The sequence below is a fragment of the Protopterus annectens genome, chromosome 5.part1 (assembly GCF_019279795.1).
Source record: "Protopterus annectens isolate FY-2018-M chromosome 5.part1, PAN1.0, whole genome shotgun sequence".
Classification (NCBI taxonomy): domain Eukaryota; kingdom Metazoa; phylum Chordata; order Ceratodontiformes; family Protopteridae; genus Protopterus; species Protopterus annectens.
In genome coordinates this window covers 647,040,989-647,063,248 of record NC_056736.1, presented here as the reverse complement: position 1 = coordinate 647,063,248, position 22,260 = coordinate 647,040,989, and the positions used below count along the sequence as shown (strand labels likewise).

At 38.2% G+C, this 22,260-nt stretch overlaps 1 protein-coding gene across 2 annotated transcripts in view; it reads right to left on the bottom strand.

Annotated features, from left to right (window-relative positions):
* FLT1 (fms related receptor tyrosine kinase 1) overlaps positions 1-22,260 on the bottom strand; it is a 1,018,969-nt gene that overhangs the window by 83,069 nt on the left and 913,640 nt on the right. For both annotated transcript variants that reach the window (XM_044073267.1, XM_044073268.1), the window contains one exon: positions 11,055-11,152. In XM_044073267.1, the coding sequence (XP_043929202.1) occupies positions 11,055-11,152 (98 nt within the window). The remainder of the gene's footprint in view (positions 1-11,054; positions 11,153-22,260) is intronic.

The following is a 22,260-nucleotide window of genomic DNA, read 5'->3' as shown; positions in this document are numbered from 1 at the left end:
TCGATTCTTGGCTGGAGTGCCTTCTGTGTGGAGTCTGCATGTCCTCCCTGCAGTTGAGTGGCATTCGAAAGACATGCGTGAATGGGCGTGCCTTCGTCGAAGGTTGGGCATTGGGCTGGCACTTCGGCACCGTAAAAAATCTACTGCCAATCATTAGCAGACCGGAGTTCCGCTGTGGCGACCCCTAACCGGGAAAAGCCGAAAGAAGAACTAAAACATGTAACTGTATGATCTGCAGAAGGAGTCATTTCTGGGTACATTGTGGGTGCTGTGAAGAGCACTTATGGCTAACATCAAAGACTTGAAATAATACTAATTTCATGAACTTTAATTATACCCTGAGTTAGGAATGAGGTCCATTCTCATCAAAATATTAGAAACCCAAAACATATGCAGAATTTAAAAAAGCTTGCCAGGAGTATCATGAGAATCACAGATGCCATGAGTCCCCAAAATCTTGAGATATTCCCTCACAGTGATCGAAATCTGAGCGTAATATATCTAGGTTCAGATCTGTTTTTGTTTTGCCTGTGTAAGTAAGCTATCTAGTTGACCTCCCAGGAACACAATGCTGTGTGAAGGAGTCAAAAAAGACTTTTGAATACTCTCTTAGAATCCCAGCTTGTATAAAAGATCCAAGTGAGAGAGTCCTAACACTGAAAAACACGCTGCAAAGATAAGTAAGTCATCTAAATATGGAAAAACATGGATACCATGTAACCTGGAATGAGCTATAACTGGAGCTAGACTTTGTGAACACTCTTGGTGCAGTGGATAGTCCAAAGGGTAAAGCAGAGAACAGATAATGTGATCCAGACACACAAAACCTTTTTTTTCAAACACCTTTATTGAATTATCACTTGTGACATAGGCAAATTTACATTCATATAAAAGTTATCAATCTAAATTAACATAAAAATATATTTCACATATATTGCTATATATGATATAACCTAAGCAATATTACATAAATTATTCAATTCCTTCTTTTCTTAAAACAAGAAACTACACAGACAGTCATATATTTATATAAATGAAAACAAACCACACCAACACAATCCTAGTCGCAAGCATTCTACATAACAAATCATACTGACACACTCACAGTTGCAAATATTATACGTTACTTGTAATCTACCCAATCTTTCTCACTCAAACAATACATAGTTCATTTAAGTCCAGCTGCCTTTTAGCCCTCATTCCTCTCTTGTATGTACTGTCCCCACAATCCACATTTTTCCTATATAGTTTGCTCCTACCCTTTTCTAAAGTTCTCAATTCCAGTTGTTTTATCTATGTTACTATATTCACTACTTGCAGTATAGTTGGTTTAGATTTTGATTTCCATTTTCTAGTAATTGCTTTTTTGGCAGCCGCCATTATTAGACACAGAAAGGTCTTACCATGTCTAGGCAATTCCAATTCTGTATTATAGCTCAGAAAAATCATCTACCTTGTCAGACCAATCTGACCACCCAGCATCTCAGACACTGCATCTGGCAAGGAATCCTTAAAGTCCACCCACTCACCACACTCCCAGAAATATGTTCCCAATTACCTCTTTCTTCTCCTTCACACCTCCAACATTTACTGTCTACCTGAGGAAAAATTCTCTGGAGTCTACTTGGGGTATAAAAATATCTATGTAAACATTTCCAGGCAAAACCCCTAAATCTTCTAGATTTTTTTTGCATATTTGGGAGATATACATATATCCTCCCATTGTTTCTTTGTGAGTTGCTTATCGAATCTCTCTTTTCATTCTTGTCTAACCTCCTTTGATTGATTCTTACAGTCATCATATAATATTTTATATGCTCTACTAATTATTTATTTTTTAATGACAGCTTCTGTTCTCGATTCTACTGAAAACTCTACTAGTGCTGGTCTTTCATTTAGGACCCCCCTATTTCTTTCTCTTTGCTGATACTCTGATATCAATCTCTGATAGGGAATACAATGTCTAACCTGCAGTCCAAATAAATTCTTGGTGTCTTCCAATTCTTTCATCTTTCCCCTCTCTAGTTATTTGCTCCCAATACCTTGGTTCCTTTGCCATTTTTTTCCAATAAATTCTGCCCACCCATTTTACCTGTTGGCTGTAACCCAAATTGCAGTCATCCCTATCATCAGAATCTCCTTTCTCCATTCCTGTGTTGCTTTAGTTCTTAGAATACTTTCTGCTACTTTATGGACATAATAATCTGCTTGATTATTGTTGTTCTCCTTAAAGGCCTGCATCTAAAATCTCAGTCTCCCCTTGTTTCTTGAGCCTCTCCTGTGTTTGATCATCATCCCTTTACACTTTAAATTTTCTGCTTGTGCTATGTATAGGAGTCTTAACTGTGTAGCTCTGAAATACCTCTTCATGTTTGGTAATCCCAATCTGCCCTGTTCTGCTGGAAGAATCAGTTTATCCCACTTGACTCTTGCTGTCTTCCTCTCCCAGATAAAGTCCTGCAGCTCTTTATTAATTGCTACACACAACTTCTCCTCTGGTTGATAAACATATTCCTGACCTGTATATGAGACTAGAGGGACTAAAAATATTTTAACTGCTTTTATCTTACTATCCACATCCATATAAAAAAAACTTCCATTTTCTCAGTTTTTTTTATCTTTTTAGTCTCTTCCCACATGTCCTTAGCTACCACACTAGAAACATTTTAATCCATACTCCTAAATATTTAATTTTATCATGTCCCCATAAATATGGGGATTCCTGAACCAGTTCATGTGTGGGTACACAATTTACCACTATTGCCTTTGTTTTAGCTTCATTAGTTTTGTATTCTGAAAAGATCTGAAACTGTCTCAAAATGTTCCAGAACACTGTAATGTCTTTTTCTGGTTTTGTCAGGTGCAAAATAATATCATCTGCAAATAAAGCCAGCTTTTCTTGACTACCATACCAATTGTATCCTTGAATTTCTGAGTCCCTTATTTTCTTTGCTAATTGTTCTAAATATAATGCAAATAATAAAAGGGAAAGAGGACACCCCTGCCTGGTTCCTCTTCTCAAGCAGAAATTATCAGAGAGGACCCCGCCCACTTTAATTTTCACCTCTAATCCTTCATATATTCTCCTAATCAAACTTAAATTTTTCAGGAAATGCAAATGCTTCAATTGCTCTGCTCATAAAGTCCCAGCTTACTCTGTCAAATGCTTTCTCTGCATCAAGACCCACCAACAACAATTATATTTTCTTACATTCTGCTTCTCTCTGGATCAACAATGTTCTGTTAATGTTGTCAAATGTTTGCCTCCCCTCCAGAAAACGACACTGATCCATGTCTATCAGTTTTGGCATTACTTCTGCTATTCTTCTAGCTATTATAGACATGAACACTTTATAATCATGGTTTAGTATTGAAATGTGCCTGTATGAAGCTGGGTCTGATGGATCTTTACTCTCTTTAGGTATTACAGCTACCACTGCTTTCTTCCAGGATGGTAGTACTTCTCCTCCTCTTAAGATATTGTTAAACAAAGCATTCCAGATCTTTATCATGTTTTTCTTCCTAGCCTCCAAACTTCCACAGAAATACCATCTATTCCTGGGGACTTTCCTGTAGACTGGTTATACATCACAATTTTTATCACATCTCCCATCCTAACTGTTAGTAATTGACCTCATCTACCTCTAAATTTGGCAAATTTAATTCTTCCATAAACATTTCCATTTGTATCTTTTCTTGATTTTCATATTTCTCTGCTTTATAGAGACTCTCATAGAATTTCTGAAATATTTTCTAATACCTCTACAGGATCTATTGTTACCTTCTTTGTTATAGTCCCCTTAGTTTGGCGACAGCCCTTTCTACTTTCTGTTGCCTGAGTTGTTGGGCTAAAATTTTTATGCTCTAGTGTTATTATCAAAAACAGTTGCTTAACAGCAATATTTCTAAGCTCATGCATATTATTGAGGTAATCCCTTATTTTTTGCTTAGCATTCTGCAGTTGATCCTCTTCTTGCTCTGTGAGATTCCCCCTATTCTGCAATATTTTCGCATTTGTCAGTCCCTCTAAATAATTCTTGTTAACTTCTGAATCATAATTCCCTTTCTTTTATTTCCACCCTGTTTTTAAACTCCGCCTTAATTTTATCCCACTCCCTAGCTATATTTTCAGAAAAAAATTCTATCCTCTCTAACAGCTCCTGAATAATCTCCACTACCCATTCCTTGAATTCCTCTCTTTTCAGCATATAGGTGGGAATGGGCCAATGTCTCATTTTTATTTCATTATCCTGTGTTTTTATTTTAGCTACTATTGGCACATGATCTGAAATAGTTATTGGGTGGGTATCAATACCTTTAATTAAATGCACAGGTTCCTGTGAAATGTAAATTCTGTCTAGCCTAGCTCAGTTTTTATATCTTCGGGAATAATACGTAAATTCACTCCAAACCTCTCTTACTGAATTCACATCTTCCATACCAAATATTTTCATAATTTTCTTTAAATATCTACCCTCTGTTGTTATATTTTCCCTTCTGGGCCCCACAGACACATCCTCACTGCTGCAGATCAAGTTCCAGTTCCCACCTGTAAGTAATATTCCTTGCTGAAAACTGATTATTTCTCTCAGAATTTTCTTAAGCTCCATTATAGCAGTTTTAAGTGGAATGTAAATACATGCCAGTGTAATCCTCCTCCCTTGCCAGTAGCCCCTTAGCACTACAAATCTGCCGTTATTATCTTTTTCATCTTCTATCACTATTGGAGCTCCTCTTGCAATTAATATAAGTACTCCTTGTTTCCTTTGTCCCAAGTATTCTGCTAAATAACTATCCTGAAAACCTTTCTTTATCAAATTCACATGTTCAGTTCTTTCTAAGTGTGGCTCCTGTAACATAGCTATTTGCACTCTAAATTTTTGTAATATAGTTCACTACTCTTTCTTGTTCATATTTATCTGTGAGGCCATTTACATTTAAAGACATTAAAGAAAGCATCATTGTACTAAAAAGTTATTATTCCCACCTTAATGTGTAACACCTTTTTTGTTAAATTTCTAGTTTCAGCTTTTGTGTTACATGCATACACTGTTCAGCAGGTTGAACTATTATACAGTTGTTTCTTATCATATCCGTTTGAGCCTACGCCACATCTTATAAAACATTTTGTTTTTTTTTTAAATCCCCCAAACAAAAAAAGGTTCCCTATTAGAAGACCAAAGATGCATTCTTTGGAATGCATCTTGGTCGAACTTAAAAGACTGAAATGGCAAAATATCGAAGCGGCTTTTAAGTGAATTCTTTTCCAGGGAAAGAATTTGCTTGGCCGCTTTGTTACTTTGCTGTTTTTGGCACTGTAGTGCGGTCTCGGAGTTGGTATATTTAAGTAGGGGGTGTGGGGGTGAAGCCCCCCACTTAATGTAATGTTTAAAGTGTTGTATTTATTTATTTTTTGTTGGAACAGCTATTTTTTTCCCTTGAAAAAAAATTGCTGTTCTGACAGTTCGACATTGTAAACTTTCACTTACATAGGGTTGATTAATCACTGTTCACTTTTTAAGCATTCGGTGATCTAATATAGATCCACAAAAAACAAACACCCCCCCCATACCCCCTAAAACCTATTAACATAATACTAACACACAAAACTATGTGCACATTCAAATATTGAAGTTTTATCCTCCTAATAGGAACAAAGGTCCCAAGCTGACAGCCACACTCATACACTTGAGTTAACCTAAAAGAAAGGTCATCCATGCTAAGATGTGTGGTGCAGCTTGTGCTTCTACTAAGTGTTTATTGGTTTTGTCTAATCTTTATAGCTCTTCCAGCTGGAAAAAAACCTGAATGTTTTCAAAGAACATTAACTACCTTGAGAAAGCCCCTGAATGCATTCAGAGAACATTATCTCTTAGCCAATTTCTCTTTTTCCCTCTCAGACAATCACTTTCTGCCAGACTATAGCCAGTTTCTCTTTATCAGATTGTCTCCACGGAGACATGAGAATCAGGCAGCCTGTTTCTCTTTATCTTCTTGTTTCAATGGAAACATGAATACCAGCTGCAGAATTGTTACTGAGCTTACTTGTATCTGCTATAAAAAAAACTCATAATATTCAATGTTCTTTTTCATTTAGTTGTTCTTTCTTAAAACTTGTTAATAAATCAACCAAAAGTTTTAATCCAGTCATCTCCCAATCAAGAATGAAAAAACACATTAATCTCTCTTTTATCATGGTTTTAACCAGGCTTTTTTATACATTGCAATGCCTACATTTCTTAAAACTGACAAGAAGACAGAGAGAAGGGAGAAACAGTAGAACAAAAAAGGACAGCAGCACCTGTTTGCAATCCCCATTACACTTAAAAATAATTGAAAAAAGACTTTACTTTATAGCATATAAAGAAAACCACATGCCCCCAAATTGGTGCTATTAAAGAAAAAATCTTTACATACAGTTAACTTTCTCCCTCCTCTTGCTCCCCAAAGCACTTTTCCAAACACTAATGACTTGACTTAAGGCATATGCTTTAGAATTCCCCACAAGTCCAACAGACTCTGAAAAAGTCAAACATTTCCAGATTTTCTTGTTCTGTCATATTTCATAAATATAATTATTGTATTTTAAACCCATATTAAAACATACTGGTTTTATTACTGTTCACCTCTGAAATCCTGTCTATGCTTCATTTCCAACGTAGGCTCGATTCTTCTAGTCAGCTCTTGTGCACCCTTCCTTCCTTCCATTTTCCATTGAAACAGTGGAAAAAGTTTCACAGGTACAGTCTCTCTGTGTTCTTTATTACCAGAAGAACAAGAAGCAGAATCTCCTTCTGTTTCACAGCTCACTTTTTGTTGGACAAATGTTTGTATTTCCTCCTTAGAATGTACTTCATCGAAAATAATTTTGTCCCTCCAGAGAAGAATACTTTGAAGACAGCTGGGTACAGCAGTTTGAATCTCACAGCTGCATCTTAACATTCCCTGAATAGTGGAATACATTTATTTCTCTTCTGTCTGGTGTACAATGAATAATAATTCTCAACAAACACTCTGCTGTCTCCCACTTTTAGTACTTTGCCCTCCCGCCACAATTTTGTCAGAATCAGCTCCTTCTGTTGGTAGGATTGCATCTTTACTATTAAAGGTCCATGTTGTTTTCTTATAGCCAGGTTTGGAGTATACATATGATGTGCCCTTTCAACTAACAACTCCTGCTGTGGAATACTAGTCCGGCTGCTTATTTGTGCTTTCATAAAATTAATGCAGTCTAGCTGAAAATCTCAGGTTTTCCCTACGTGCTCTGTCCTCTAATTCTATTATTTTTTTGAAACATCTCTTCCTGAGCAGTCTCATATTCAGCCAGCCTTTTCTTCATTTCGACCTCTGATTTTTTCAGCTTTATCATCTCCTCTGAATATCTGTTTAAAGCTTCTTCCATTTTTTCCAACCTTTTGTTGTTTGTGTTGATATACATCAGTTCAGTGTTTTGTTTATTTTAACCAGGTCTGTATGCAGTTGTCTTATATCTTCCTGTAGGTTACTGGACGTCATGTATGAAGGTTGCATTGCTTTTTGCTGAACAGCTGCAGAACTCTCCCCAGTCAGCGTTTCATCCTCACTTTTTGTAACTGATTTTTTCCAGGTTTTCTGTATTTCTTTATTCCTGGCATCCAGGGAGAGCACTTATTAGCCAGTTACTGAAATTTACCCATAAACACAAGTCTACTGGCCTTCTCTGCTGAGTTTCTGTTTTCATACTGGGAAAACTAGAAATAAGTTGTTACTCAATGTGCAGCCATCTTGGAAGTCCAGACAGACAAAACCTTAAGAAACGCTTAAGTTTGGATGAATAAGGATGTGATAATAAGCATATTTTAAATCTAGTTTTACCAGGAAACTTGAAATAGGAAGAAGATATATATATATATCTACACACTCACACACACACACACACACACACACACACACACACACACACACACACACACACACGCACACACACACACACACACACAAATACACACACATACGCACCACTAAATGATTGCACAGATAACATGCTCAGTTTATCCTGGCTTGTGATAAACTCTAGCAGTATTCCCAATACAAGGCTTGCCTACCCCGTAGTTTCCTGACAATATGTGGAAGTGTAAGTCAATGCACACCTGATCGGTGGATGAAAATAAATCCAAACCACAAGAAAGTGGAGTGCAGGTGTAAAGAACATTCATTCTTCACATACAATTACGGCCCATAACCAAATTGACGAGTTTCATTTAAAGCCTCATCTTTATGCTGCTCCAGTGTTGGCCGGTCTAATCTTTCACAAATGTGTTCCAAACTACTTTGGATTTCTGCTCCAATGACTTCTACCTTGTTGAATCTGTCCTGGTTTTATAAAGGCACAAGTGTATGACAATTACATGGAATGCAGGTAACGTACTGTAAAGGGACAGGTCGATATCCTTGCCAGCTGGTCTATATAATTGCCAGCTTTGCATTCCTTTATACACTACCCATATTTCCCCCACCAGATACCACATTCATGTCCTCATTGGAGCTGGATGTCTTAAAATCCATTTTTAGGCATACTTTTTGTCTCTCATAGCCATACTGTTCACTTACATGAGTGAACCCGTTATTCGGTAGATAATAAAGCAGGGACCCAAAGACCCACTTAATAGCCAGGCATTTTCTTTCTGTCATGGCATATCTGGCCTTACAAACTTGAAAACAATACTTCCAAACAAAGATGGTAAGGACTTAAACTGTAGGGTGAAACAGCATAACAAATCTCATCCAAAGATGATAATGCAAAAACAGACCGGTTTTGGCATGTTAGCCTTCATCATACACTGAAGGAATTATATCTCTCAGCTGGCATGCCTAGGAGTCCCACAGAATGAGTTTGAGATTGTTTCTGAGGATAAAGAACCCTGTTTTAACTGGCTAAGTGTTGTACTATTGTGATTTTCAACAGAAGTGATTTAAAAATGGCTTCCTCTGCATGCAGTCACCAGTAACTAGTGTTGTTTTCTTCTTCCTCTACAGCATTTAGTGAATATCCATTTATTATGATGGTCTATATAAACTATTGTTATTTTGTAACTCTTTGTCACCATCGTATACCCTGATGACCCATTTGTTCCCCTCCCAGCCTAGTGCTGATTGAAGCTGAGGAAGGAAAGTTGACAGCTTTGGACCTTAACCATTCTGCTGTGGGAGGTAAGGTGATTTCTTGTTCCTCTTCATTCCTTCCTTGCCTAACAGTAAGTGAGCTGTAATGCTTACTATGGTGAGCTGACACACTTTTGCACACCCATGCTCAGCTAGAGTGCATGTACTCCTTTGCTTTGCTCACTCTTACAGGTTCCTGTGCATCTGGAATACATTGCAGGCCTTCTCCCAGAGGGCATTCCTACATTGATACAAAACTAGTACGCTTTCTCCAGGACAGACAAAATGTGTTTGCCACTCCAGTCTCTTATTGGCCAGCTCTTCCAGCTCACGTATCACTTATAACAGAAACATATCTTCATATGTCATATCATATATTCAGACATAGGTCTGAAATATCATTCCAGATGTCCCCATAAGGGGGCAGTGTTGCCTCAGTAATAGCATTACTCAGTTTTGCATTTGGCACATTGATGATTGTGCAGTTTAATGAAAAAGTATCATCCCTTCACAGATTCCACAATATGAAGTTACTTTAAAAAAGGCATTAATATCATTCTAAGTACAAGTGACATCATTTGTAGCTGCAACAGACAATTCCTTTACCCCATTTGTCTTTATACTTCATTTTTTACCTTGTTGAATGGTGGAAATGGGTGTTACCAGTAATAACTGTTTTTTCCCTTCCCTGCAGCTGACCATCAGTTGACCCCAGCTCCTCTCCTCTCGTCTTTTACAGGGTCTACCAGGCCAGCCTAAGCTTCCCCCCAAACTCAATCCAGCCCTAGTCCAGGGCCAGTGAGGAAATCAAGTAAACTGGTACAACCTCATCCTGCATGCTGGGGAGTGCACCCTAACTTCGGTTCCCTCAATGCAGCCTTGACAGTTCTATAATCGTTGCTCTTGGGGAGTGCATGCATGTTTCTGTGCATGTGAAACCTTCTGAATGACAAGCTCACGGCTCATGCAACACTGAGTTGGATAGGTCAATCTGCTGCAAATTACAGTGATCTTTTAGGCTGCCTCCCTATCCCCAGGATGGGTAAGCTGACATCAGCTGCTCACCCCCATCTTCCCCTGTGGCCCGTCCATCTCCCATGCTGCTAATCAAACACAGGTCGTTTGAGGTGCAGTAAGGGCTTTACCCATCTGTATTATAGGGCAACTACCACAAAAACTTTTTTTTTATAACTTGTTCTTGAAAGGATGTATGTAGAATCAGTGAAAATGTTTGACAACTACACAGTCAATGACAATTTGAGATAGACTATCAAGGGTAATTCTACAGTATGGTTTACACACCTTTTTGAATATAGTTTTACACCTTCATATTTGATAGAGATTCATAAGGGACATAACATAGTTAAGAATAAGTATTTTGTGGGAGGTGTTTCTAAAATTCTTCTTGATTTTATAGGCTCCAACCGTTCCTATTTCCACAGCAGAAGTGCATCTTAAACACGGACTAAGGCTTCCTGAAGACAAAATACAGCTAAAAAAATAAAAATAAACAATGCAAAGCCTAATACTCACATAAATATTTCATTTTTTTAAATGAGGAAATTATAACTGCTCCATTACTTTTAATCTACTGTAAAAAAGTGAAGGCTAATTATGTACCATGAATCAATTGTAGACATAACAGGTTATACAAATTAAATAACAATTGCTTTCCAAACTTAATTGCAGACATTAAGCTGATAAATCAGATAACATGCTTAGTTTATCCTGGCTTGTGAGAAACTCTAGGAGTATCCCTCAATACAATGCTTGCCTAACCCCTAGTTTCCTGACAATGTGTGGGTGAACAAGTGTAAGCTCACCAGACAACTCTCACAATATACGTTTCTTTTTGAGGCTTATCAGATATACTTTTATAAGCAGTTGCTATAAGTTTGCACTCATGCACATACCCAGACGGTTGAAGTTGCTTTTGTTTGTTGCAGCCTGTCCATGTCAGACGTTTGAACTCCTCGGAAGCCATTGCTATTCCACTGTCAGCTTGATAGTCCTAATGCACAGATAGCACAATTTAATTAACTATTGGCACGATGTGGAACTGCATTTAACACATCCTCTGAAAGCCATACTAAATAGCAACAACTAAAAGAAAATAAAGATGTACTTTGGAATTGTTATTACTCATTTTATTTTGCTATATACCTTCTGAAATCTATTTTTCTGTATTATTAAGTCTGGATGCAGATTGTCCTCGTTGTTTTTGCTGGAGCAGTAAGTGACAATTGTTAAAACAAAATAATTTCAAAGATAAACATTCTAAGCATGTGCTTCTGACTTCTTCTAAGTGTAACTACCAAAACATTCTGATTGAAACTGGTCCATAACTGTTTTTCTTTACTAATTTAACTGTTAGATGTTTTCTCTTTGGCCCCTCAAACCTCACCCTACTGGCCCAGCCTGGCCCCCAGTGCCCTATGTCAACACAGAGTCTACCAGCCATCCTCCTACCCCTCAGGCTACTCAGGTATTGCTAGAGCCAATTGTGGATTGTAAATGTGCACTGGGAGCTTGGCCATCTGTGTCTCTGCTCCACCCACTCACTTTCCCAGCCTACCATGCTTTTGACTATATCTGAGGACAACTCCCCTCACTGGACCACACCTCCCCTAGGGAGCATCATCAGCATGTGCCCATCCACCCAGGGCAGATATGCCCATCCCTGTCTGCAACTCTGTCAGTTGCCTGAGGTGCTAATTGAACCCAGATTGCCCAGGCCATAGTCAGGGCTCTATCCCTCCTTGCCACCAGGAAGGCTACTGTTAAATTATGTCAAGTTTTAATGGGGTTGTTAAACTGACTGAATTATCAGAAATTGAATTTTTTCATATTTTTGGAATTCTTGCTGCTTGATTAGACAGCTACTTAACAGTGAACACCCTGGATTTACTCACTACTCTCTGCTGAAGGCAAAGTACCTCATGGTTCTCATACCTCGAATGAATAAGACTCCATAGTATTTAAAGCCTTTGTTAAATATGTTAGGGAATTTTATTGGTGCCATTTCTTACTATGTTTGCAGCATTTATAGAACCATTTTACTTGCTTTTCAATGTTGCATGCTATCTCTTTGGACATAAAACCATGGAAAATACAACAAAATAATAAAGAAGCTGCCTTTTCCAGCTAACAGTTTAGATAGGAGGAAATGATATAAAAATGATGATGTATAACCAATCTACAGCAAAGTCTCTAGGATACAATTCTGGAAGGTTTTATTTAACTGTATTTTAAAAGGAGTTGAGGCACCAACATCCTGGAAAAAAGCTACAGTGGCTGTAATACTTAAAGACAGTAAAAACCCATGTGATCCAGCTTCACACTGGCCCATCTCAATTCAAAGCCATCGTTATAAAGTGTTTATGTCTATAATGGCTAAAAATAATTAAATAGAAAAATAAATAACTACAGAGAGACACAGACCAATGAAACAATTAAATACACAGAAAAATGAAATAAAATGCAGTACAATCTTTAACACTGCAAGTTTGTACTTAACTCTTCATAAACTTCATAAACAAAGACATTGGTAGCCTCCAAACTCTGGACCCCACCCAGTTTGGGTTTTTGAAAGGCAGATTATGCCTTCTGAACCTGATCAAAGCGATAGACGAGGGTAAGGTGGTTCACACAGCCTATCTTGACCTCACCAAGACTTTCGACACCATCCCCCATTCTGGAATTATAGCTGAACTCACTAAACTAGGTATAAATCCCTACATCACAAGATGGATTGCCAACTGGCTCACTGACAGAACCCACACTGTAAAAGTTGCAGACTCCAAATCTGACTTCAAACCAGTGACAAATGAAGTACCACAGGGCTCAGTCCTGGAATCTCTCCTGTTTGGTATCTACTTCTCTAAAGTACAGGCTAACACAGAAGGCCTCTGGCTAATGAAGTTCGCAGATGACTGCAAACTAAGAGCCATAGTCAAGTCCCCTAATGATGTGAACATCCTACAGAAGGGCGTCACTGAGACAGATGCCTGGTGTCAGAGGCATGGCCTCAAGCTCAGTGCCAAAACGTGCATTGTCATCCCCTTTGGTTAAAAACTCTGAATTCATGAACTACCACATAAACGGCAGTCTACTTAATGCCAAATGTGTGATAAGAGACCTTGGGACCCAGGTGGACAGTAGTCTATCCTTTGATAATCACATCGCCACAGTAATCAGGAAATCCTTCTATGTGGCACACCTCATCACAAAAGGGCTCTCATCCAGGAAAAAAGAGGTCATTGTTCCCCACTACTTGGCACTCATTAGACCCATTATCGAATACAACACTCCTTTTGGAATGTACCTCACAAGACATCTGCAGCAGCTAGAAAGACCACAGAAGTACCTCACAAAGAGGATTACTGGCCTCAAACAGATGCCCTACACTGACCATCTCAAAAAACTCCAGCTTTACTCTGTAGCATATTGCCTACTCTGAGGAGATCTCTGCCTAACATAAACCCAGAGCTGTTGGATATGCTACACCTAAAGAAATCCCAATCCCTCCTAGCCACATGCTCTAGGGACCTAAACCTTGTCACCATAATAAACAGGACATGCTGGAGGGATAGATTCCTGTCCCAGAGACTTCCTATACTCTGGAACAAGCTACCCATCTATGTCAAGCAAAGTTCCTTATTAGCACTCTTCAAGAAAAATCTTGATGAGTGGATGGGAAATAGGAAATACACCCCGGGGATCACTTCTGTGGCTCTGCTCGACAGGGGCACAGGAAATTAACTCTCTTGGGTGGCGTAAGCCAGGGAACCTTGTTGGCTAAGCTTACTTAGGTCCTTGGGGTGATAGCCTAGTACCTACCTATGAACCTATGAACCTATAAAGGCAATGTCAAAATTGATAGATTTAGACCAATGGAGTTTTGTGGATAGAAGGCAAACATTTGACAACATTAATAGAACAATGGTGATTCAGATGGAAGCAGAATGTAAGAAAATACTACTGTTGTTGGTAGGTCTTAATGCAGAGAAAGCATTTGGCAGAGTGAACTGGGACATTATGAGTAGAGCAATGGAAGCATTTGCATTTCCTGATATAATAATAAGGTTAATTAGAAGGAAATATGAGGGATCAGAGACAAAACTGAAAGTGGAAGGGTTCCTTTCTGATAAGTTGTGTCTGAATAGAGGAGCCAGGTAGGGGGTTCTTTTTTTCCCCTTTGTTATTTGTGTTATATTTAAAATCACTGGCAAAGAAAATAAGGACTCATAAATTCAATGGTATAATTGGAGGTGTTCAAGAACAGTTGGCATTATTCATAGATGGCGTTATTTTGTGCCTGATGGAACCAGAAAAGTACAACTCAGTGTTGTGGAATAATCTGAGACAGTTCTGTTGTTTTTGGGGATTTAAAATGAATGAAGATAAAACAAAGGCTATAGCTATAACTATGTACCCTCACATGAATTGGACTGGCAGTACCCATAGTTACATGGACATAGTAAAATGAAGTATTGAGGAGTTTGGATTAAAAAAAATTATGTTGTGGCAGTTAAGGATATGTGGGAAGAAACTAAAAAGATAATACATAAAGTGAGAAACGGGAAGCTCCTGTTTATGTATATGGATAGCAAGATACAAGCAGTAAAAATGTTTAGTGCCTTTAATTTTATACACAGGTCAGGAAAATGTTTATCAACCAGAGGCGAAGGTCAGGACAGAAATGAAAGAACTGAAGGATTTTATTTGTGAAATGAAAACGGCAAGAATGAAGTGGGATAAGCTGATCCTTCCAACAGAGCAAGGAGGTTTAGGACCACCCGATTTGAAGAGATATCTTACAGCTACACAATTAAGGCTCCTATACCTAACACAAGCAGAAAGCTACAATTCAAAGTGGAGAGGGATGATGATGATGAAGCAGGAGGGTAATTCAAGAAATAATTTATTTATTTATTTATTTTTACATTTGTTGGCCGGGCTAGTCTAACTGGATACATGTCCATTTCCAATAGAGGCCCGGGGAATAAAGCTCCAAGCATCTGCAGTGAGTAAACAATACAATATATAGTAATAGTCAAGTGGATTACATTACATTAGCTACATAGTACATTAGCTAGATAGGTCAAAAAATGTTTATAGAGTAAGTTAGTAGCTTTAAGCTAAGATTAAATACAGTGAACCAAAAACATGAAGTTTTTTTTTTTTTTTTTTAGAAATACAGATAGATGAGATAAAAAGTATAGAGAGAGCAGGAGTGAATGAGATTTTGGAAGCAGTTCCTTAAGGAGAATAACAACAGTCACATGGAATATTATATTCATATAGTAGCAGAAGGTATACTAAGAACTAAATCAACACAGTAATAGAGAAAGGAGATTCTTTCAACAGGCATGACTGCAATTAATACAAAAAATGGACAAGAGGGGCCTGGAATTTACTGGAAGAAGCTGGCAGTATCGGGAACAAATAATTAGAGCAAGAAAATTTAATAGAATGGGAAGAGGCCAAGAAGGCATTCAGATTGCAGGTTAGAGAATGCCTTCTCTATCAGGAATTAATATCAGATTATAGACAAAGAGAAAGAGATAGAAAAATCATACATGAAAGACCTGCACTGGTTGAGTTTTTAATTGAATTTAGAACAGAAGCTCCTGTTAAAACAGGGATAATTAGCAGGGCATATTAAGTATTGCATGATCACTGTAGGAATCAATCCAAAGAAGTCAGAAAAAATTGGAAAGCGAGATTAGATATGCAATTCACAAAGAAACAATGGGAGGACATAAGTATGGTTCCCAAATATGCAACAAATTCTAGAAGATTTAGGATTTTTCCTGGAAGAGTTTGCATAGATACTTTTATACTCCAATCAAATTCCAAATAATTTTTCCTCAGGTAGATGGCAAATGTTGGAGGTGTCATAGGGAAGAAAGGGGTGACTAGGAACATATATTTTGGGACTGTAATGAGTTGTCAGATTTAAAAAATTCCTTACAGAGTACTCTGTTAGGAATACTGGGTGAGCAAATTTGTGTAACTAAGGAAATTATTATTTTTTTTGAGCTGTAATACAAAATCTGAATTGCCTAGACACAGTAAGGCCTTGTTAAGTTTAATTCTGGTAGCTGCCAAAAAAGCAGTTATTAGAAAATGGAAATCAGAATCTAAACCAACTGTACTTGAAGTAGTGAATATTGTATCAGAGATAAAAGAACATGAAGTGGGATCTTTTGAAAAAGGTAGGAGTAAATTACAGAGAGAAAAAAATGGAAATTGTAGGAAGAATACATGCAGAAAAATGTTTTGGAAGAGGAATGAGGTTTAAGAGAAGGCAGGAATTGAATCATTTATGTAATACTGCTTAGATTATACACCACATATATTGCTATATATCTTATAATGTTTGTAAATGTGAACTTGTTAATACAATTTGATTACTTTTATATAAATGTAAGTTTGCCTACATCACAAGTGATAATTTAATAAGGGTGTTAATAAGAAGCTGCCTTTTTCTCACTCAGCTGCTGTTTCTGCTTTTGGTATCCAAGAAAAGTGCCACAGTTTATTAACTAGTGGGCAGAGCAGAAAGCTAGACACTGCTGACCATGCACACCCAAGCAACACGTATTTGCCAGAACCTTGCCATGAAGCAGTCAAATTGTTTGCTCTAGAAAGGAGAATCGGGCTATCTGGTACCACTTTCTGCTGTGTTACCTCCTCAATTTTCCTCAGTGTTGCTCTTTGCAGGGTGCCTTTCATACTGCCAAGGAGCAAGAAGAGCCAACCATTTCTCCTAGATTAGAGCTAGTTGTGTTCTCAGCTATAACAAGCATATTTCTTTCATCATGGTTTGAATCTTCTTCGGTTCATCATGTCACAGAAAGAGTCACTGTTTGCCTAGGTGATGATTCATTGAGGTTATTTCCCTACAACAATGTTCATCATTTATCACCCTTTGGCTACCAAAGGTGCTGTGAATGTTTTCTCAACCAGATTCTGCTGGAGACACTCATGTTTGTATAATTCATAGTTAAACTACATAACTAGTATGAACACATAACTAGTATGAACACAGTAAAGAAATCAACATCAAAAAAGGCAAAAATAAACAAACTATTCAATGTCAGATGCTAACCAAAACATGTTTAATAAATCTTACTCAATATGTGTTTCATACTCCCAACTGTGCAGTGAATTTTGCAAGATCTTGAAAAACACAAAAGCATGTGTCCCAGTAGTACAGAGATACTGTATCTTTCTGTGCTGTCCATAGCCGGCCTTAGGCATAGGCCAACTAGGCAGCCACCTAGGGGGCCGCTCTAGTAGGGGCGCTTTTCCAGAATTTATTTGGTGTAGGTAGACCAGGATGGGGGCACCAGGTGGTGTGGTGGGGGGTGGTGTGGAGCCCTTTTTCCTAGGGCACCAGTTGACTTAAGGCCGCTCCTGGTGCTGTCAACAACATCAGACTGGGAATGGGTTTGATCAGTTGTTAGGGTTAAAGGTGGAAGGATAGGATGAAGTGGCCCCTCGTCAGCTCTCCTATCCTGTGGTGTTCTAGGGGAAGTCACTGTCTGTACAACCTCTGATGAAGTCTTGCAGGAAGCTTACCTAATAAAGTGGAATGTATGACATCAAGATGGTAGTGGAAATGCTGCTCTCACAGCTGTGGACCTTGACTGATCAGTGTACACATGAAGGCTGTTGGTACAGTGGTACACAGTGGTACACGGTGGTAGTGGCACACAGTGGTATACAGTGGCAGTGGTACACAGTGGCAGTGGTACACAGTGGTACACAGCTCCCATGAAGTCACATGCTTCCCAGGCACTGCTAGAACATAGTGTGACACTGACTCCCTGAGATTTCACGTAACATCTGTAAGTAGCCTGGAAAGGATCAGTAGAGGGATTCATGGTTGGGCAGATGTGGTTGCCAAGGGGAACAGCTGGAGGTCTATGTGGGGTTGGGAAGGAGAAGGGATGAAGCTTAAAAAGATCTAAAACAGTACACAGTTGCAGTGTGATGTGGATATTGAGTGAGCTTTCTTAAAATATGTATTTTTTACATCCGACTTTCAGCATTTTACTTATTTGTACTTATATTTAGTTCAATGTTCAATAAAGTCACTTGGGTTCTTTACCTCTTCCAATTCAGAGTGCAGAAATATACATTTGAGTAAGAGAGAATTTTAGTATTTCCTTGGCCATATACTTTTCCTCCCATGCTGAGGACTGAAACGTGACTCTTCTGAAGAGGAAGCAATGCTACACTGCTCGCATCTGAGGAGGTGCTGTTGATTTTCTACCTTCCTGCAGCACTCTTTCAGTTTGTTGACTCACTCCTTTGCTTTCTTTTTACTATTTTCACTGCATAAGTCTTTAAGTAGCATTTGATTTCTTTTGCTTGACATGAATCCTAGAACTGTTTGCACCCTCGCTATGCTATTTCTTACCACCTTAATTCCTCAACTGATAATTCCTGTTATAGAATTACCCCAATTAGTACTCAGTCAGCTTCAGTATATTTCTACTCTCCTGTTATTACTTGCTTCTCTTCATTTACCACCAGCACTAGCAGCTCTAATGGAAAGGAAAGGATGTGAAAGTAATTCCGTTCCGAAGTGCCACAAGTGGAAAGATTTTCTTTTCTTTCATACATTCATTTATTTATATAAATAGATAATTAAAGTACTTCATATTTCCCTTTTGTAATGTTTCAGTGAAAGGATACATAGCACATGTAAGCTAAGGTAAATTCAGCTGTATATCATGGTTGCCATCAATTGCTACATTTCCTTAGCTGACTAGAAAATGCTCATGCACTCCACTTGTGTCAGGACTGACTCAAAGTCAGTGGAGGATGTCTCTTCCCAAGGATCTGTGTACCAGATATGGATCCTGTTCCTGAAGGATATCACAAGGAATCATAAAATACCTGCTTACAGTATCAGTGCACCTAGTTGATAGGGTTGCCCCCTTTTTCACTTCTTGCAGAGAAGCCCTGGTTTGGACAGGTTTGTCCTATTTTGGTGGGAGGACATGACAATGATAAATGTGTTGATACTTTGCAAGAATTACAAGAAAAAATATCTTCTGACTTTTCTGTAAATGTCACAGACACGTTTGATATTACATTTAAGTCATCTTAAAATGTAAAGTAGTATAAACAACAAACATTTAAAGTTTAAAGCTTTACATTTCAGTACTGTGATGTTTCTTATTTTGCCTAAATTTGTCAAAAGTGGTGACAACTGCCTTTGAACCACTGACTGATCTAATGACTTTGTTTAGCTATGAAAGACATAGCTACATTCGAAGCAGCTGTAAATTAGTGTAAATGATCTTCCTCTCTGCAATGAAGACAGTGGAAAACAGTTTCACACCCCTGTTGTCTTTTTTTACAGTGGATACTGAGCTCCTGACATCAGCAGGACTAATTACCCATATAAAATTGTCAGCAGTATCTGAGAGGGTAAACTACAGATTTCTCTGCATCAGTGGTATGCCATTCACATATAGACAAATTCCTCTGCAAATAATGCAAGAAGTTATGTTTAGAAAAATGGGTGGTCTTTCCCTTCCTTTGTTTCCAAGGCAAGGAAATGAAAGTTTTATAAAGTACAAGCAGGTTTCTGATACTTACATAATACTGGAACCATACTGTAGGGAGAAAAACAGCCTAAGAGTTGAGTTAAGCTTTTGGATAAGGTAGAGTTTTCATTTAACTATGCAATTACTTTTGCATCGGTCTCCTGTACAGATATGCTGCATATTAAGTTTTGCAGGAGCTAGGCTAATCCCAGAGATTTAAGACAAGCAATGCTGTCTGAAATGCCAGTGTTTAGCAGACCATCTGGTCATCACAAAACAGCAAAATACACTTAAAAGGCAGGTATGGAAGTATCAGAACAGGTTCAAAATGGTAGATCAGACCACTTTAGTTCAGTGCTATTTAGAGCCATGTTGTATACAAAGAAAGTGCACTGTCCCAGTTGACCTTTTTCAGCCTGAGCAAGAGGTAAAACAGTATGATAGATGCATCAGTTAAATTACAGAGATGTAGCAAAAATAAAAGTGCTAATCAGGTCTAGCTGTAACGGACTGCAGTTAAATGAAAAGGTGTGCTAATTGACACCTTGTGCTGTAACAGCAAATAACAGCTGTATAGACATGCAGCATTTAAAGTGAGATCTTTCTGATTAAATCAGAGGTTCTGGACAATTCTATGGTTTTCATTATTGATTTCTTGCTCCCCAAGTTCACAAAGTAAGGGATTTGCACACTATCATATTAATGCAAGTCCTCAAGCTCACCTTCTCATTTAGGGCATTGTAATGCACAATCTAATGCCTTCGATTTCTGTTTCTAGTTAACCTATTGAGAATGCATGTTCTGATTTGGTTGGTTTCTAGAACTAATGCTCCACACTGAAATATGTATTCTGATCCATCTATGTATGTCTCCGTTCTTGTGATTTAACTTACTTGGTGATCCTTAGTAGGAATACTTAGTAAAAGCTGTATGTAGTGGAGCCTGTTGTGTGCTTTTCTAAGTAAGCACTTCCTTCTACTTTACAAGGATGTTTTTATACTGCAAATTTTCCTCTGGTTATTTTTACTACCCTGCATTGTTGTAATAGGTAGTTACTCTGCTTTGGAATTTATTCATGAATAAGTCACCAATTCCTGATTGCCTTGTTGGTCTTGCTTAGTCCTTAGCACATGATACCCCTTTCTTTTAGATGTATGTGCCAAAAATATCACAATACAGCCCTTTCCGCTGTCCATCAAATATCGGATAAGATGCACTTTACTGTACAGTCTTCTACCAGCCAACCTTCTACCTGCTCATTGATAGTGAATACCAGAGTGACATTGTCTGTATCCTACTTCTTACATCTTCACCTCTGATTATAGGTTCATAGGTTCATAGTTTGGCACTAAGCTAACTGCCCTTGCGAGCCATTTTAAGCCTAGCCAATTATCCCTTGTGAGATTCAAACCCTGCACCTTGTGTTTGTAAGGCAAACACCTTAGCCATTAAGCCACCTTCCCAACCCCCTAAAATTAATGAAGGAGTTAATAACCACTGTTGATGTTTGAAAGGTGTTCTAGTTAGAAAGAGAAGGGACAGCATATAAGAACTATCCTGCATACCTCAGGAGTACAAAAATCTAACATATTTCCATGCTTCAGGTATGTATGACAAATATTTTGACCTGTCCATGTAATATATCCAATACAAAACCTTTATGATGGCTGCATTTCACAGATCACAGCTGAAGATTTTCATGTTAACTGTTGTACATATGCTATGAATGTGATGTCATGTTTTACATGCCTGTGAATAAGCTCAAGGTGTGTGCCCCAAGCATGTTACAAGTATGTTTTAACATGCGCCAGACTCATAGTATACTATAAACAGACCCCCCATCCACATAAAACCAACTACATCCTTTTCCATATTCAAGCACAACTTAGATCAGTGGATGGGGAAACAGAAATTTTACCTCAGGACTGCCCCTCCCCCGTACTACTAATGGACAGACACAGCTTTTAAATGCTTTATCCCATGTATAGATCCCCTCAAATTATCTGTGGTACGATCCCAGTTATTCTCATTAGGTATAATATATAATTATCGCCCTTGGGATAGGTAAGGTCAATCTCTAACCAAATTGTATAGGTTAATTCGAGCACAAAAAGGGAAACTGGCTAGGCATAAAATGGCCCCGCAAGGACAGCCAGCCTAGTACTTAACTATGAACCTGTTTAGTAACATCCTGTTATTCGTGTCACAAACCCTCTAAGTCAGGTGCCCCCAGGCAGATCGAGCATCATCTGATCCACCTTCCAAACGAGTGTCTGTAGTTTGTGTTGTTGCTTGGACAACAATGGTACCAATGACAAGTTTAAGTGTCCAGACATAAGCTCAGAAACTGTGGAATACCACAGGAGTTGGACAGAAATTATGGACTGCTGTTATAATATTGGGACATTGATTTTCAGTCCAAAAATTTTAAATAAGATATTTGATGCATGCACCATTACACTTTTTAATATTCATATGATTTAGAGAAAAGAAAAACAGCAATTCTGAAATGGTTGACTGTATTAGGAAAATAAAACTAGCAGTATAT